The 15,052-nt window shown below is 45.4% G+C and overlaps 2 protein-coding genes across 4 annotated transcripts; both read left to right on the top strand.

Annotated features, from left to right (window-relative positions):
• Positions 1–243: 243 nt before the first annotated feature.
• Positions 244–6,809, top strand: METTL17 (methyltransferase like 17). Of its 3 annotated transcripts, none has more exons than XM_063090229.1 (14): positions 244–346; positions 449–602; positions 690–824; positions 1,868–1,949; positions 2,170–2,251; positions 2,880–2,953; positions 3,589–3,683; positions 4,065–4,135; positions 4,331–4,438; positions 4,916–4,984; positions 5,666–5,716; positions 5,974–6,066; positions 6,297–6,481; positions 6,559–6,809. In XM_063090229.1, exons 1-14 carry the CDS (start codon positions 266–268, stop codon positions 6,662–6,664), a joined length of 1,386 nt encoding a protein of 461 aa, XP_062946299.1. In that variant the 5' UTR covers positions 244–265; the 3' UTR covers positions 6,665–6,809. The 3 variants fall into 3 exon arrangements, with proteins under 3 accessions (XP_062946299.1, XP_062946301.1, XP_062946302.1); XM_063090231.1 differs by having other exon boundaries at positions 6,586–6,809; XM_063090232.1 differs by lacking the exon at positions 5,974–6,066.
• Positions 6,810–8,066: 1,257 nt separating this feature from the next.
• LOC134373805 (zinc transporter ZIP2-like) lies at positions 8,067–10,165 on the top strand. The gene is made up of 4 exons (XM_063091829.1): positions 8,067–8,181; positions 8,359–8,489; positions 8,739–8,789; positions 9,228–10,165. The coding sequence occupies exons 1-4, from the start codon at positions 8,067–8,069 to the stop codon at positions 9,858–9,860; spliced, it is 930 nt and encodes a 309-aa protein (XP_062947899.1). The 3' UTR covers positions 9,861–10,165.
• Positions 10,166–15,052: the final 4,887 nt, after the last annotated feature.

Consider the following 15,052-nt stretch of genomic DNA (forward strand, 5'->3'; position numbering starts at 1 on the left):
GCCACCCGCGACAGGTCCCTAATCAGCCGTCGAGCCGCTTCGCCTTCCGCTGACAACTTCCGAACTGGCCGCCAAAGTCCCGCCCACGTACGATTTCCGCCTGAAGGAAATTTGCATAGAGATGGCTTATTGGCTGCCAGCAAGCACTCGCTCTTCTCATTGGATGATACTGTCTCGGGCACTATTCCGCGGAAGACGCTCACCGCCGCGTTGAGACTTACGGTCCCAGAGACTTACGGTTCCGCTTCCGGCTCGCCTCGGAGCCATGGCGACCGTGGGGGGATTGAGGTACCTAGTGCCATCAGGCAGATGGCGCCGCGGCCTTCGAGTAGCCCCCCAGTCCCGGGTGAGTACGTACTTTCGCTGCTCGCCGAAAGCCTGTCCGCTTAGCGAGCGCCCGCAACCTTCCTTTCCGACCGGCAATCAGCTTTTCTCTCCCGCCACGCAGGCGCTCGCCTCCCTCGTGCCCGGCGTGACCCAAGTAGACAACAAGTCCGATTTTCTGGAGAAGAGGCCGCATCGCCAGCACCCTGGCATCCTGCAGCTACCGCACGTGCGGCTGCCGCGGGCACTCGCTGACGCTGCGCAGTTACTGCTGCTCGGTGAGTAACGGCGGTAAAGGGAGGCCCGAGAAGAGACGGGCCTGCGCCTGCGCGCACGTCATACCGCGTTTCCTCTTTGGCCCATAGAGAGCGCCGTGCCCAGTGTGGAGAAACAGGTGCAAGCACTGACCAATTATCTCTGGAGCCGACATTTACCTGCAGAGCCAGAGGAGTTGCAAAGACGGGCTGTGCACCTTGAGAAAAAATTCTTGGAAAACTCGGGTAGGACTTCAGAAGAATTAGAGAGTAGGCCAGATGGAAATATCAGTGGGAAATGAAGAGCTAGAAATAATTTTACAGTCTGTCAAATTCATACTCAGTTTTTTGTTTGACTTTCTGGTGAGAGCAGTTGTTTCAATGATTCCTTACAAAGTAGAGAAGGTAGATTATTCCAGAGATTGCTCTCGCGATGTGGGTAAAGGTCAGAGTGTGCCCCACTGTTGAAATCTAGATCTTTGGTTTTTTATTTAGCTGAAATAAAGTTCCTATATGGCTCCCTATCTAGTACTGAAATTCTCTTCAAGAATAGAAGAATAAGTGTAATTTTTCAAGTAATTATCCTGATGGTGAGCTCTTTCATATTACAGACCTGCCTTTTATTCATCTGTGTTCTTTTTTTTTTTTCCCCCGAGTGCACCACAGGGTCGGCCCTCATCTGTGTTCTTTAGGCTTCTAGCAATACCCAACTCAGAGCAGATGATCAGTAGATACTTGCTAAGTAGTATTGAACTGAACACAGTCACGAAACTTAGATTTTCAAGATCTTTCCCTCTTCATAGGAACATTGGAGATCTTAAGTTTGGGGGGGGAAGTGAAGATAACCACAAAATGTTGTTCTCATCCCATCCTTCAAATTTGTTGTTGTTATTGTTGTTGTTGTTTTGGCAGCTAGCCTGTACCGGGATCCAAACCCTTGACATTGGTGTTATAAAACCACATTCGAACCAACTGAGCTAACGGGCCAGCCACTATCCTTTAAATTTTGATCACATTTCTCTTTAATATAAAACAAAACCTGTGCACTAGGATTGGTTAAGTTAAATAGACTGCTGTTAGAGACAAAATACTATCTGATACTCCCCGGTGGTAGCATTTATTATTGTTATTCTCACCTGAAGTTTTTCTCTACATTTAGCTTCTCTCTTCAGCTCTGAGGCTTTTCCTGGGTGGGAGTGGAGGAAGACTGAGTGCACAGTACATTCAAATATTGGATCTGAGCCCTGTTCTCCCTAGGTCCTCACTTCCAGTCCTTATTCTCACCCCAGACTTACCTCAGACAGAGGAGAAACTTCGTGGAGCAGTTTTCCATGCCCTGCGCAAAACTACCTACCATTGGCAAGAACTGAGGTAAGGGAGCAAAAGAAAGAAAACTTGGAATTTAGAAGGAGAGTTTGGGGCGTACAATTACATAAGTTAGTGTTTGAAAAAGCTACCTGGGTTGTATGCTCCCGAGGACCCTTCTGTATTGGGGAGTGAAAGGGTTGAGCTGGAGTAGCCCTTTCCAAAGATTTCATTTATGGAGTGGAGGTCATTTCCCAGTGGATCTGACTCTTTGATTTTGTGGCAGATACAATGAGGGACTGAGCCTGGTATATATGGCAGCAAGACTGGATGGTGGCTTTGCAGCAGTCTCCAGGGCATTCCATGAGGTGAAAGTCTCTCAACTTACAACCTGAACCCTTTTGCCATCACTTCCTTTATTCATAAAGTAGTTTTTAATGAGGTAAGGATTCTTGGGCCATTGCATATGCAGCTTTTTTATTTTTTATTTATTTTTTTTTTAAAGATGACTGGTAAGGTGATCTTAACCCTTGGCTTGGTGTTGTCAGCACCACGCTCAGCCAGTGAACTAACCAGCCATCCCTATATGGGATCTGAACCCGTGGCCCTGATGTTATGAGCACCGCACTCTCCCGAGTGAGCCACGGGCCAGCCCTCATGCAGCTTTTTTTAAAGAGGCTCTCTTTATCCTCTGAAAGGATTCTGTGACCCAAAAAACCTTTATTTTCTTTTTTTTTTTTAAAGATGACCGGTAAGGGGATCTTAACCCTTGACTTGGTGTTGTCAACACCATGCTCTCCCAAGTGAGCCACGGGCAGGCCCTCCAAAAAAGCTTGAGAATAACTGTTTTAAGAGCTTCCTGTTTTGTAAGATATTTGCATTGAATCTCAAGACATTCACGTCTTACCTTCTCTGTCATAGTCCCCTAATTCATATTTACCAAGGCCCTAAATTAATGTCTACTTACCCTACTGAGGGGTGTTTTATATTTCTCAGATTCGGGCTCGAATTCCAGAGTTCCAGCCACAAACCTTGATGGACTTTGGCTCAGGTACTGGTTCTGTCACCTGGTAAGTAAATTTCTTTAGCCCTGTTTTTATCAATTCTAGCTCTACAGAACCATACTCATACCAGTCCATTATCAAAAGATGGGGAAACCAAAGGCAGAATATGAAAATTAGGAACTTAGAATGTTTCTTTCCTCAGATTAGGCAAGACAGAACAAGCTATATGGATTGGAGCCAGAATTTAAAGAAATGTCAAGTGAAAAAAGGCCCATATTTTTTTTTCTTTTTTTTCTTTTTCGTGACCGGCACTCAGCCAGTGAGTATACCGGCCACTCCTATATAGGATCCGAACCCGCGGCCGCTGGGAGCGTCACCGCGCTCCCAGCGCAGCACCCTCCCGAGTGCGCCACAGGCTCGGCCCAAAAGGCCCATATTTAAAGAAAGGTTAAAAAGGAAAGGAATTTAGTATAGGGCATAGGATTTACATATAAATCAAAATTTCTTTTGTCAACAAATAGTTTTTTGAGTCTGCATCTTTTTAAGGAGTTGTAAGTGAAATAGAAGATAACCTTGTTAGTTTTTTCAACAACTGTAATATAACACCATGTTTCCCCAGTGGTTGGGTTGGGAGTAGATAAATTTCTTCTAGGGATGACTCTTTGTCATGAGATCTGGTGACTCATATTTTACCATCTTAGGGCTGCTTACAGTACTTGGGGCCAGAGCCTACGTGAATATATGTGTGTGGACAGCTCAGCCGCAATGTTGAATTTGGCAGAAAAGCTACTGAAAGGTGAGGACAAGGTATAAGGAAGGGCTCTTTCAAAGTTGAGGGAGTTAAGAAAGCAAAGTAGTACTAGAAAGGGTGTTTTATTGGGAAGGAGAGGAGAGGGCTAAAAGTTAAGACGAAGTTGGTCTCCCAATGCTGTGGTCAAGCAGAGGGTGTTAGAGGCCTTTGCTGGACTGTGGGTGGGTTGAGTAAGGTTAACAGGACAGAAGACCCTATTCTCTTTGCCCTTTTTAATATTTACTTACCCTATTGCATCTCCCTCTTACCTAGTATTTTTCTTTCTTCTCGGGGCCATGTTTCTTGTCTGGAATCTCTTCAGATTATTCCTGTGGCCATTAACTTTATATGCACTCATACTTGCTACATCTCTTCTTTCCTGCACAGGTGGTTCAGAATCTGGGGAGCCTTATGTTCCAGGTGTCTTTTTCAGACAGTTTCTACCTGTATCACCAAAGGCAAGTGGCAGTGTTTAGAGTATTCTAAATGTGGAATGTGGCAGATGGAGAACAGTGGCCTCAGCTTTGTAACCCAGCATTGACTGTTGGAAGATAAAAAAAAAAGCAATAGAAGAAATTCAGAGGATAGGACTTCGTTGAACTCTGGAAATGAGGAAGTGTCAGATCTGTCATATTCTTTGTCTTGGTCCCCAGGTACAATTTGATATGGTCGTGTCAGCCTTTTCCCTAAGTGAACTGCCCAGCAAGGCTGACCGCGCTGAGGTAGTTCAAACCTTATGGCGCAAGACACTTCATTTTCTGGTGAGTTGAAATCTTTTTCCTCTCAAATCTAAAAGCAGCTGCATGGATTTTATATCTTTCCTTCTCTCATTAGAGATTTCTTTCCCTTCTTTTTCTCATTGTCTTCATTCTTTTTTTTTTTTTTAAAGATGACCGGTAAGGGGATCTTAACCCTTGACTTGGTGTTGTCAGCACCACACTCAGCCAGTGAGCGAACCGGCCATCCGTATATGGGATCCGAACCCGGGGCCTTGGTGTAATCAGCACCGCACTCTCCCGAGTGAGCCACGGGCCGGCCCCTCATTGTCTTCATTCTTGAACATGTTTTTTTTTTACAGGTCTCTTTATCTCTCTTTAGGGTCTCCATCTTCATCTTATATATAATGCCCATTTCCTTTTAGGACAACAGCTTTACCTGCTAATGCTCTTAGAGAGCTACTGACGTTTATGCTTTTATGTAATTCAGGGCTTCTGCTTATTTTCTCCTTTTGTGAACAGGTATTGGTGGAGAATGGAACAAAAGCTGGGCACCACCTTCTTATGGATGCCAGGGACCTGGTCCTTAAGGTAAGATTCCTTCTCCTTCTTTTATTCCGTGCCCATCTGTCGGAGTAATTACTGTTACTCCCTTGAAAACTAAAGAGACTCTACCGTACATTGGTAAGAGTGACTTTCAGGAAACTAGGCATATGAAGTCTTCATGATACAGGGCAATGGTTGGCAAAGGAGGGCCTGTGGATGAAGTCTGGTCCACTACGTGTCTTTGTATGAGCCATGCTTATTCATGTTTCTTTCTGTTGTCCATGACCACTTTCACACTACAAACAGCAGAGGTGAATAGTTGGGACAAAAACAGATTTTTGCCTACTCTCTGGTCCTTCAAACAAAAACCTTTGCCAGCCCCTGATCTAGGGCATTGCTGAGCTAAGAAACTAGTCTCTGTGGGAGGGTTTGAACCACTGTATAATCTTAAATGTAATTGTCCTGGAGTGGGACTTTTTTGAGAGTAGAGGTTGCTGACAAGGGAGAATACCATAGTATGTGCCAAGTTCCTGCCTTTCTCCTCCTGCAAAGAGAAAGTTCTTTGTTTTGAGTATTAGATGCAGCCAGCTTAATGCAAAGGACATAGTTAATCATTATTAGAATTGAATGTAGATAGATTCCTCAATTTACTGAGTGCAGAGATTGAATTATGAAAATAAGATTCCTCAGGCCCAGTTTTATTTCTTTGATTTCCTTTGATTTCAGGGAAAAGAGAAGTCACCCTTGGACTCTCGACCTGGTTTTGTCTTTGCCCCAGTGAGTATTACTTCTGCCTCTCGCAGCACACAGATCTGAACTCAGGTGCGCAGGAAAAGTGAGAGAGTAATGATGAGTCACTCTCCACTACTTTGTCCCTATTCGGTTTCTACCTATTGATTCTCCTGGCTCTCCCTACCCTCTGCTCCTATGCTCCCTTCTTTCTTGCCCCTCTTGACTCTCTATCATTCTTTGTTTTTAAATTCTATGATCAGTGGCTCTTTCATCATATATCATGTCTTTATGTGTGTTCACAGTGTCCCCATGAACTTCCTTGTCCCCAATTGACAGCCTCTAAGCCCCTGGCCTGTAGCTTCTCCCAGGCTTACCATCCCATCCCTTTCAAGTGGGTATGTACCTTGGGAATTTTGCAGCAGGGAGAAAACAGCCTGGGAAAACTGGAAGAAAAGAAATCAAGAGGTGGGAGGAGTTGGAGAATTAGGAGAATAGCCTGGCGATTTTAGGGCCTGCGGTTATATAATGTATAGAATATGGAAAAGAACTTCAGGAATGGGGGGAGGAGGTTTAAAAGTTTTTCCCATATCTTTTTCCTCTAAACAGTCTTTTATCCTTATCTTAGAACAAGAAACCAAAAGAGGAAAAGTTCTCTATGGTGATCCTTGCCCGGGGTTCTCCAGAGGAGGCTGATCGCTGGCCCCGTATCACCCAGCCTGTCCTTAAACGGCCTCGCCATGTGCATTGTCACCTGTGCTGTCCAGATGGGCATATGCAGCATGCTGTGGTCACAGCCCGCCGGCATGGCAGGTATAAATAGGGGTGTGACCAAAATTAGTGGGACATGGCAAGATCCTGCAGCCCACATTGACATCTTTTTCTCATAGGGATTTGTATCGTTGTTCCCGTGCCAGCTCCTGGGGAGATCGTCTACCTGTGATCACTCCATCTGAGTTTCCTCCATCCCCTTCTCAAGATCTCCCTGAGAGTTGACAAGGATGTGTAACAAGTATTTTCTTCTACCATGCCTGTCAAGGCAGAAGCTACCTGGTATCCAGGATGAGAGTGCTGGTACCCCCATGTGTCTGTGTGTGTTTGAGGTTTTAGTAATAATAATCATCATAATAAATTTTTAAAGAATGGAAGTGGATTTTGTGATTCTTAAAAGGGATAAGAGTCAGTTGTCCTGGCCTATCATGTAATGAAGAGAATACTCAGATTTTCAGTGCCATTCTTCCCACACAAATTTCTAGCTTACCCTGTCCTGTAAAAATTCAGTTACTATCAGAGACCGGGACTTTCCCTGAAAGAGAATCAGGAATAGTGAGGAAAGTCATCCCAGCTCTCTGGAACTGGCTCAGCAGGTCTCACAGTTGTTCTTCAAGCCACCTGAATAGGGGAGCCAGCAGCTGCCTAGTCCTTATCTTTATCTCCTCATCTGTCTTTCCCAGGGTCCTTCAGCTACCCTAGAGTTTGCCCATACAGTTCTTTCAAGAGTTGATTCCTTTCAGGACTGAATCTTCTATCTTCACCCCTATATATTTGGGCAGGATTCTTCCATTTACTGCCTTCGTTTCTGTTTTCCCTTAGGCCTTGCTCTTTCAAGATTAGAGGAACTTTCTTTGTCTTAAAACTCAAAGTCTCTCTCTTACAATTCATATCAAGGAATAGGCACAATCAAGTTGTGGCAGTATCAGTGTTGTAATACCTAAAATCTCAACTCCCCACTAAATAATTCCATGCCTAGGGCTATTTTTCTGGGGTTAAAGGAAAGAGTAGTCCCCATCACCTATTAGTTCCCACAGAGTGGCAGCAATACCACCTCTCAGCCCCACCTCTTTACCCCAGGCAGCCCCAAGTCCCCTCTGAAAGGGTGAGATTCAAGTATCAGCATAGCAATCTGTGAGATTTGGGATGGGGTAGAGAGGCTATGGAAGGCTTAGATCAAATGTCCTCAGTGAGGCAGGACCAGATTGTCCCCAACACGAAATAGCTGGGAGTTAGCCACCGTAGATTGTTCCATTTTGTATAAGACCAACCCCAGGCATGAACTAAGACTGTCCACAGCCCTTGGATTAGTCATGGCATTGAAGAGGAGAAGAGAGCACTGGGCTGTGCCTGGCAGGGAGTCTGGAGTTTCTGGTTTCAAAGCTCAGGAAGGCATGAGCCAGGGGAGGGGCCTCCATGTAGGGGGAGGGCGGGAAGCTGGGGCAGGGCCCAAGTCAGCTATGCAATGCTGCGCAAGCAGAGGCAACACAGAACAGAAAGGATACCAACAGTGTCCTGAAACTTAGGGAAGTGGACACTCCAGTTCTGACCACCTAAGATACCACTCCTGCTGCAAAGATAATAACTCCATTTGTCATTCTGAGGCTTCTGCTCCCGCACCCCAGAGATGGAGCCACTACTAGGAGTAAAAGTTGGCTGCCTGTTTGCCCTGCTGGCTTTCACTCTGGGCTGTGGCCTCATTCCCATCTGCTTCAAATGGTTCCAGGTTGAAGCAGCCACAGGTATAGCCCTATCCCAACTTTGTCCCATAACCTCAGTCTCATCTCAGCCCTATGCTGATTCCTTGCTCTGATTCTCACCATCCCCAACCTCGGGATATTGAGTGCTACCTGTTGCTCTTTTGTTACCTTTGTCTGTCTCTTCATGCCAAGTGTGTTGTAACCTCTGCTTTTTATTAGGTCGTCACCGCCAGGTCCTCAGCCTCCTGGGCTGCACTTCTGCCGGTGTTTTCCTGGGAGCAGGGCTCATGCACATGACCGCTGAAGCCCTGGAGGGAATTGAATCAGAGATCCAGAAGTTTGTGGTGCAGGTGAGCAGCAGAGATGCCGAGCTTCAGGACTGTGAAGCCAGAATGATCAATAGAACCATGGAAGGGAGGGAGGGAAGTGATGGAGCCAAGCACATGGGTGGAGGGACAGGGAAGATGAGAGCTCTTGTGTTGTGTGCAGCGATGAAAGCAGGTCACATTGGGCTTTAAGGAAAGTAGTATTGCTGAAGGAACAGTACAGGAAGCTGAACTGCTCCATCCCCCATCTAATTTCTGCTTCTTTCTCCCTAGAACAGGACAGAAAGCGGAGGAAATTCTTCTGATGATGCCGATTCAACTCATGTAAGTATTTTCCACCAGCCCCCAGCTGGAGGGTGAAGAGTCCTTTCATACCCAGACCTTCTGAGAGGAATATGTGAGGAATAGCAGGAATACCTTCTGTTCCCCAGCTCAGACACTGTAGAAGAAAGGAGCTGCTAATCCAGTCCTTTGGGTTTATGCAACCCTAGAAAAAGCTCTTGCTTTAATCTTTCATTCTTTCCCTGAACCACCTGACATGCTTCTCACTGTGTTCCTGTATTTCTATCCCTATTGATATTATGTCTCTTAGTCCCTCTGGCATTCTTGTTGTATGTCCTTAACTCCTCTTGGCTTCTTTTCTGTACCTTTTTTTGTGTTCATTTACCACATTTTCCCATTTTCAATCTCCCAGTCCCATGTCCATCCAGTGCACTGTCTTCCTTTCCTTTCCCATCTCACAGCCCCTCTTTCTGTTCCTAGATCGAGTATCCCTATGGAGAGCTCATCATCTCCCTGGGCTTCTTTTTTGTCTTCTTTTTGGAGTCACTGGCATTGCAGTGCTGTCGTGGGGCTGCTGGAAGATCAACAGAGCAGGAGGAGGAATGGGGTGGGGCTCACGTCCTTGGGCTCCACAGCCACGGACCTCTACCATCACCCTCACGGGGTCCCCTTCGAGCCCTCATCCTCTTGCTCTCACTGTCCTTACACTCGGTATTTGAAGGTCTAGCTGTGGGACTTCAGCCAACAGTAGCAGCTACTGTGCAGCTCTGTCTTGCCGTCCTGGCTCATAAGGGGCTCGTGGTGTTTGGTGTAGGACTGCGGCTGGTGCAGATAGGCACTGGATCACGATGGGCCATGTTCTCCATACTGTCCTTAGCTCTCATGTCCCCCCTGGGCCTAGCCCTAGGGCTGGCTGTGGCTGGAGGGGACTCTGAAGGAGGGAGGGGATTAGCCCAGGCCGTGCTAGAGGGTGTGGCAGCAGGCACTTTCCTGTATGTCACCTTCCTAGAAATTCTGCCCCGGGAGCTAGCTGGTCCTGAGGCCCCTCTAGCCAAGTGGGGCTGTGTATTTGCTGGTTTTGCCTTCATGGCCTTTATTGCCTTATGGGCCTGAGAGATTTCTGACTTTTCTGATGGACCTATCTAGGATGGCCTTCCAACCCCCAGGAGACACCTCCCAAATGAATTTGGCCCTCGGACATTTCTTCACTGAGACTAAAGGACATTCACTAGGCATCATCTCATAGACTGGAACCCAGCTTTTCCCTGCATGAGATCCCTTTCCTGCCTCAGGACTGTGAAAAGAATGTTTAAGTTGATCGCCTACTAATTGGAGAATTGTTATAAAGACCATCATTCCAAATTTCACTCTTGTGCCATTTATGCTACCATGTGTAATAAAATGCCCATTTTACCCTTCCCGTTCAGCCATATTGTATTTCATTTCTCCTGGTTGCCTAGAAGCTGCCCGGTACAGGAAGTGGTGGAACAGGGAGGATAAGCATTGGATGCCTTATTTTCTTCTGGAATCAGGGCCCCTAACCATTCAGTCAGTTGCAGGGTCTGTTTCCAGACATAGGAGGATTGCTGAAATTCTGACAATCCCTTCCCACCGTATCCACAGGAGTTGAGAAAATGAGCCAGATTTCCCAGCATTTAGTGGGAAGGAGGTTCAATAACAGAAACCACACGGATGGATTTTTTTCCTATACTAACAACACCCACCCACTCCCAGTACCTAGCATCAGCCACCTACAGCATGCCCAACATACTCTTCAGATCAGGCTAAATGGAACCTACTTTCATCATGTTCCTGTTTTTCACACTGAGCCCTGCGTGGCCTCAGGAGTACTATTGCTCTTCTTTAAGACTCCGTCTCCTTCCAGCTGCCCTGTGCTGAGGGATTAAAAAGCAGTATGTTTGGAAAGGGAGGAAGGCGCCAAATAAATGCCTAGGGTGATTACTGGGCTCAGCTGGGACTTTGTGGCTTTCCTTCGGCCTGCCCTACCAATTGTCTTCCAGTTTGAGTAACCCCCTACAATGTGTTGCTTCTCTTAAAAACTGCTAAGAACAAATTAAAAAGCAGGTTATCTGGAATTGAGGAGAAACAGGATGACTGTTGCCCAGTCTCCAACCCATGAGACGAGGAATGCTGCAAAGACTTAGGAATGCTCAGACTTAGTGGAGAAGTGGGGAAAGAGAAAGTGCACTGTGAATTCAGTTACCCTTACCAGTTTGTTCCTTCTGATATTTTCAGTGTGGAAGCCCAGGTAGCCTTAACACAGACGAGGTGTCCTGTGTTTTATTCTTATTTCAGTCTTTGTCTCCTGTCCAACTTGTTCCCCTCCCCACAAAGAAGGAAATACAAGCCTCACAATTCTATTTTACACACTTAGAGAGAAGGCAAGCTTCAGGCAAGAGGGCGGGGGGGGGGGGGGATGCAGGTAGGTAGGTAGGTAGATATTTTGAACACAGGAAATAATTTCCCTGAACACCATCTTATTGTGTCTTCCCTTCAGTATTAAATGCAGCAACATCTAATACACTCAGAGCAGTGCCTAGTGTGTAGTAATAATACAGTTCGTACATTGAGCACCTGCTGTGTACCAGGCACTGTGCTATTGCTTTCACAGGCATTATCTCACTTTCACAACCCCAATAGGTAGATATTATCCCCATAGTAACTCTAGGGAAATTGGCGTTCAGAAAAGCTAAATAATTTGATCACATAGCTAGCTGGGCTTCAAAGGCATGTTTCTATGATTCTAAGAAAAGCTCAATATACAGATTCTTTTCTCCTTCCTTAACTTTTACCTTACCGTTCCCTCCCATCTTCCCATCCTGTATGTTAAGATCCCAGAAGAAAACAGATAGTACACTGGATAATTGAGGCAAGTTTAATAAAGGGAGTATTTAGCAAGGTGTGGGCAGGATTTGGACAAAGCAACAAATGATGACACAATACCCTGGGGCTGGCTAATAACAATGCTGTTCCCTAGGCTGGCGAAAAAGGAGTAGTTACCAGAAATCAGAGGGCTATCCAATGAGTGCTATGGCCTTTTGTAGAGGGATGCAACCAACCCACAGGGACCCAACAAGGAAGGACCAGGGGAATAACCTCTTTCTCCTTCTACTCTTTTATCTACTTCCAGTGTCTCTTACTGGGCAAACTCAAACAAGCCAGATGACAAAAATGTCTGTTGGTGTATTGCAGAAAGGTTGGTCTTACGGGGCACAGAGCATAAGGAGATCTAGAGGGGTAAACAGAAGATGTCCCGCATACCATCCATCCTCCAACTTAAGTGATCTTGTCAGAACTTTGGAAGGGATGAATTGAAAGGGACACTATTATATAGAAGCTAGAAAGCTATTTCTAGTATACAGGACTTGTGTAACTATAGAAAAGAGACTTAAGGAGAAGTACATTAGACTGTCGGGCTCTTCAGTATGTTATGGGTCACTGGTGATACTAACATTTGAGGTGAATGAGGTTGGGATATTTCAAGCATGGGTGAGTTGTGTACGTCTCATCTTCTTCCATCCCAGGATCCCTTGGATTCCTCTTTAGCCTCCCCTGTGTTCAGCCATCAATGCTTGCTTTCCTTCCCAGAACCATTTCCTTTCCTTTTTCCAAAATTCTTACCAACCAGGACTAGAGCCATCTTTAGTTTGAATCATATTATATCAAGAGCTGGAATAAAGCTAGAGAAAGGCTCCATATAGAGACCATCAGGGGAGACCATCAGGACGAGGAAAAGAATCTTTTGATCATTTTCAAAAGAAATGAATTCTCAGCAAGGAGCCAGAGGGGGTTATATGGGAGCAGAAGATGAATGTGATTTCTGAATGAGATTAAATCAAGAAAGGCTGGATTAAGAACAGACATAAGAACCATAGGACAGGAAGGAGAGCTGAGATATCTGGGGTGAAGTGTCTAGAAGCCAGATTCAGGAGTAAACCCTATTCATTCATCCTTAAGAGAGGGTTGTAACAGAAGATAACTAGAATAACAACAGCTGAAAAATAAAAATAGGAGGGAAGATATGCAGGATGGGAGAAGAGATGAAGGGAAGCTGGTTGGTGTAGTCAGAAGAGAATTTATGTGGAACAATTTTTAAGTCTCTTCAATCCCTGTCCCCCTTTCCCACCTCTCATTCTCCACCTCCACACATGTATTTTTTATACAGTATACTTAAACAGGAAGAAAACAGAAGAATGAGGCCTCTAACTGCTCCCCTTCCTACAGTCAGCTTTCCATCTCTGTCACCAATTAATTGTTCTCTGAACTAACCCTTGGGACTCCCCCACCTTTCCTTTGCTTTCAAGCTGAGGGTTTGGTTTGGATATTGCAGTTGTAGGATGACAATTTGTGAAGAAAAATACGGGAAATAGCATCAAAGAGAAACCAGAGTTTAGGGAATATGCTGGAGCAGGGTGGGAGGTCAGTCAGAGAGCAACACATGAGGACAAGATACATCCAGGAACAAAAACTGAAGAGCTTCAGACTAACTCTTGTGAGACAATTTGTGCCACTTCACCCCTCCCTGAAGGACAGTTTTGGAGTGTCTTTCCTCTCTCACCACGGAAAACAGTCCCTTGCTCCCGGCTCTGGTCTCACAGAGTTGAGGAAGGGCTGCCAGAATTTGAGTGGGTTGGTATGTTTGTGGCAACCAGCCAGACACCCTCACATTCCCCCCACACCTGAGGGGGGATCCCATTGCCACCAGCAAAGGTGAAGCAAAAGGAGTGCAGAGAGGGATTACACCCCCAGGCACCAGTCCGTGGGGGTGCTTTCAAAAGACCAGTTGTAGTTTGTCGTTTTTTTTAAAATTGTGTTATGAGTTACTATCTTTAGATCTGTTGAATATCAAATACAGAATGTATTCTACTTTTACTATATATTCATCCCATTTGGGAAAAATTCTGATGTTAGTGAGGAGAGGATAAAAACAAATTACATTTCTCTGAACACCATTTACCCTCACCACACCCCTGGCCTCTAGTAAGAACTGAGTCTTATTTTCTAGTTAGTCCTAAAATCTCTCTAAAATGTGTTGTCTCCCTCTCCGGCATTTTCCCTAACTCTAATGTTTAACATCTATCCCTCCTACTGCAGTTTCACTGTTGTGTGTGTACCTTCAGCCTCACCCTTTAAAATCTCTTCATGAGATCCAGAATTTTCAAGCTGAAACCATAAGGTAAGGCTATTTTCACTGTGTTCTTCTAGTTTTATTCTCTTTCCTATTGAATCTTCTCTTAGCTATCTTGGACTTCTTGTCCATTAAGTCTGGGAAACACTCACATTCCTTGAGAATGAATGAAAGAGAAAAACAGAAATCCTAAGCCTAAAGCAGACAAAAAGTAGGGAGTCTGTGGTTCAGCCTCTGTAAAATCAACCCACCTCACCTCTGAGCTCTGCTCTTAAGAATGGACAGGAGCAGTAGACCATGATATTAGGACCTATCTTCTAGTATAGCTACTGCATAGAATCACAAAGAACAATTGGATTGTAAGACTGGGGAAACAGAAAGGAACCTGGGAACTGGGGAAAGTTGTTAAGAACAATGCCAACCACAGGGGGGCACTGTGCCTTTTGGACTAGACTAGAAAGACCAGGACCAACAAACTAAGGAGGTTAGTCAAGGACAAGCCCCCTCTCCCTAGCTCCCAGCAGAGAGCATCCTTCCCTCTACAAAAAAAAGATTTCTTTTTTTTTTAAAAGATGACCGGTAAGGGGATCTTAACCCTTGACTTGGTGTTGTCAGCACCATGCTCACCCAGTGAGCTAACCGGCCATCCCTATATGGGATCTGAACCCGTGGCCTTAGTGTTATCAGCACCGCACTCACTCGAGTGAGCCACGGGCCGGCCCCCCTAACAGATTTCTTATGCATCTCCATCTATAGGAGAGACATACACAATCACCACCCATTTCACACACCCACCTATGTGGTAGGTATGTACACACACACTCACATATGTACACATAATTGTAATTTGCTCCCATTTCTGTGATTATCCTGCTAACAATTACCTTTGCAGGCAGATGCACAGAAAAGACCTGCCTACCTTTCCATAACTTCAACAGCAGCTATTGCCAGTAAAGGCTGATACTGGTTTTAGTTCTTTGCCTTTTTCTCATATTTTGCCTAGGAGCTAGTTGGGCCCTAATTTCAGCTATACTGTTTCTTTTCTTCAGTATGGATTTCCATACTCTTTGCTGCCTATCCTCTATGTAGTCACTCAACATCCTCACCATACTGTAGCTAGCCCCATAACCCTGCTGGTCACCCAATACCCCCATCC

Source organism: Cynocephalus volans, chromosome 3 (genome assembly GCF_027409185.1).
Source record: "Cynocephalus volans isolate mCynVol1 chromosome 3, mCynVol1.pri, whole genome shotgun sequence".
Taxonomy (NCBI): Eukaryota; Metazoa; Chordata; class Mammalia; order Dermoptera; family Cynocephalidae; genus Cynocephalus; species Cynocephalus volans.

Excerpts from the sequence above, each read along its gene's own strand:
- LOC134373805 (XM_063091829.1), top strand. The coding sequence starts at position 8,067 with ATGGAGCCACTACTAGGAGTAAAAGTTGGCTGCCTGTTTGCCCTGCTG. Across the intron at positions 8,490-8,738 it reads TCCAGAAGTTTGTGGTGCAG|AACAGGACAGAAAGCGGAGG; the intron begins GTGAGCAGCAGA and ends CTTTCTCCCTAG. Across the intron at positions 8,790-9,227 it reads ATGATGCCGATTCAACTCAT|ATCGAGTATCCCTATGGAGA; the intron begins GTAAGTATTTTC and ends TTCTGTTCCTAG.
- METTL17 (XM_063090229.1), top strand. The coding sequence starts at position 266 with ATGGCGACCGTGGGGGGATTGAGGTACCTAGTGCCATCAGGCAGATGG. Across the intron at positions 4,136-4,330 it reads TTCTACCTGTATCACCAAAG|GTACAATTTGATATGGTCGT; the intron begins GCAAGTGGCAGT and ends CTTGGTCCCCAG. Across the intron at positions 6,067-6,296 it reads ATCCCATCCCTTTCAAGTGG|AACAAGAAACCAAAAGAGGA; the intron begins GTATGTACCTTG and ends TCCTTATCTTAG.